Source organism: Acomys russatus, chromosome 14, assembly GCF_903995435.1.
Source record: "Acomys russatus chromosome 14, mAcoRus1.1, whole genome shotgun sequence".
NCBI classification, from domain to species: Eukaryota; Metazoa; Chordata; class Mammalia; order Rodentia; family Muridae; genus Acomys; species Acomys russatus.
Window position 1 is genome coordinate 58,957,937 of NC_067150.1, and position 2,127 is coordinate 58,960,063.

The 2,127-nt window shown below is 60.6% G+C and overlaps 1 protein-coding gene across 1 annotated transcript; it reads left to right on the forward strand.

Annotated features, from left to right (window-relative positions):
- The first annotated feature begins 202 nt into the window (after positions 1-202).
- On the forward strand, positions 203-1,829 carry LOC127198067 (C2 calcium-dependent domain-containing protein 4A-like). The gene is made up of 2 exons (XM_051155861.1): positions 203-420; positions 596-1,829. The coding sequence occupies exon 2, from the start codon at positions 636-638 to the stop codon at positions 1,665-1,667; it is 1,032 nt and encodes a 343-aa protein (XP_051011818.1). The 5' UTR covers positions 203-420; positions 596-635; the 3' UTR covers positions 1,668-1,829.
- Positions 1,830-2,127: the final 298 nt, after the last annotated feature.

Here is a 2,127-nt window from a genome sequence, read left to right on the forward strand (position 1 = left end):
CCGGATTTACTTTGTCGCCAAATACAGTTTTCTGTTTTCTTCGTCTTTCCTCGCCTTCTCTGAGAGGCCACAAACACTTTAAACTGCCGAATTCTCTTTCGCAGGGGGACAGGAAGGCCTCTACTCACCTGCAGCCTTTCCCAGACCTGCGAGTGGCGTTCAAGCGAAGGGACAGCTAACACAGGTCTCAGAACCAGCTCGGGCGACACCCACGCGGCGTCTCTGAGACTAAGCGGAAAAGGCGGCCTGTCCGTTGCCTCTTCGGATTGGGCTTTTGGCAACTGGGCGGGACCCTGGCTAGGGTATAAGATAGGAGCGCCACTGTCCCAGCTGCAGTGCTGAAGGTGGAACCCCAGCTGTGATTTGGAGGTCACCAGCTGTGCTTCTGCAGTCAGAACCACCGAGACTGAAGAAGAAAAGGTCTGATTTTTATATGCTCGTGTATTTAGTTTTGGTAACTGGAAGGCAGGATTTGCATGAGGATGTTCCAAAGGCTCGTGCTGACTCTGAGCCCTTGACGTGTGCTTTCAGAGGATCCAGGAAGGGATTCATTGGCCTCCAGCAGCCCAAATTCAACGCTTTTTTTCTGTTACAGGTATACTTCTATCCGTCGCGTTCCGGCACAGGCTAGGAGGATGAGGCTTCTCGGTCGACTCCGCTCTTCCACTCCAGAGCCTGCCTTCTCCAACGTGCTCACCCCGGGCCGCATCCCAGAGTTCTGCATCCCCCCGCGGCTGTCTGTTCCGGACGCTCCGGAATCACAGCTTCCAGCTGCCACACTGCCTTGGCGCTGCGCGGCCGAACCCGACCTATGGCCGCGCGCCCCTGACTACTACGACAAAGATGCTGACGATCGCGCTGGCCGCACCGACTGGGACCCGCGCTCACAGGCCGCGCTTTCGCTGCCGCACCTGCCCCGCGCGCGCACCGCCTACGGCTTCTGTGCGCTGCTCGAGAGCCCGCACACGCGCCGGAAAGAGTCACTCTTCCACGGCCACCCTGGCGTCCCCGTGCCCCGGCCCGGGCTTCGCCAACGTTCCCACACCTACGCGGGATCGTGCCGCGCCTCGGACTCTGTGCTCGTCGCCCCGCGCGATCAGGACGCCGCTCCACCTCCGGCTCCTCTGCCAAGAATGCGCCGTCTCCTGCGCGCCCCAGACGGGCTGCTGAGCCGCGCGCTGCGGGTCCCTCGCGGTCGGACCGGCGCGCGCCCCTCGTCCCGCGGCGACGAGCACCAGCGCGCCGCCTCTTGCGCGTCCCCGGCCGCCACCGACCCAGATCCCCAGCGCCTGCAAGCCGAGGCCAACGTGCCTCTGGGCCGCGGGGCTTGCACGCTGCGCCTGGCCGCCGAGTACTCTCCACGCAGCGCCTGCCTCCGCCTCCGCCTGCTGCGCGCTGAGGGCCCCGCTGTCGCGCTCGAGCCCCGCAACGTGGGCTGTCGCCTCAGCCTGGTGCTGCGGCCGTCGTCGGGCCAGCAGCGCGCCAGTGTAGTCCGCCGCAGCCGCAAGGCCGCCCTGGACCAGGACTGCTGCTTCGACGGGCTCTCGGAGGAGCAGCTGCGCCGCCTGGCCGTGCGCATCAAGGCGGAGAGCAAGGGCCGCGGGCTGGAGCGCGGGCGACCTCTAGGCCAGGGCGAGCTGCTGCTGGGCTCTCTGCTACTGCTCTGAGCCTGGCTTCCCTGGCGCCCTGGACACTGAAGGTCGCTTGGCTTTGAGGTGCACACAGACTTTTGGCCCTGCGACACTTGCAGCCTTCTTAGACTCTGGCAGTGGCTTGGCCCTGGGGCACATACAGCCCCTCTCAGCTCTGGTACACTTTCCCTTTTGTACAAAATAAAAGTTATTTATTTTTTCTATATACGATCTTGCAGTATTGATGTTTTTCCACTTTTCCTATCGCATTTTGGTAACAAAAGAAAAAAATGGCTCCCTTTACTCTATTCACGGCATCTGATCCTCTTTCAGACCATTGTAATAATAGTCAAAAGGAAAAACAAAAGAAACAAAAGCTGGCGTTGCCCTGGTGAAAGCAGAAACACACCCACACCCACGTGCACGCTCTTCCTGTCCTCTTTCTTCACTGAGCATTGAAAGGTTCGCGTATTTTCAAAAACAAAATTAATCCATT

Coding starts and splice junctions, on each gene's coding strand:
- LOC127198067 (XM_051155861.1), top strand. CDS start 636: ATGAGGCTTCTCGGTCGACTCCGCTCTTCCACTCCAGAGCCTGCCTTC.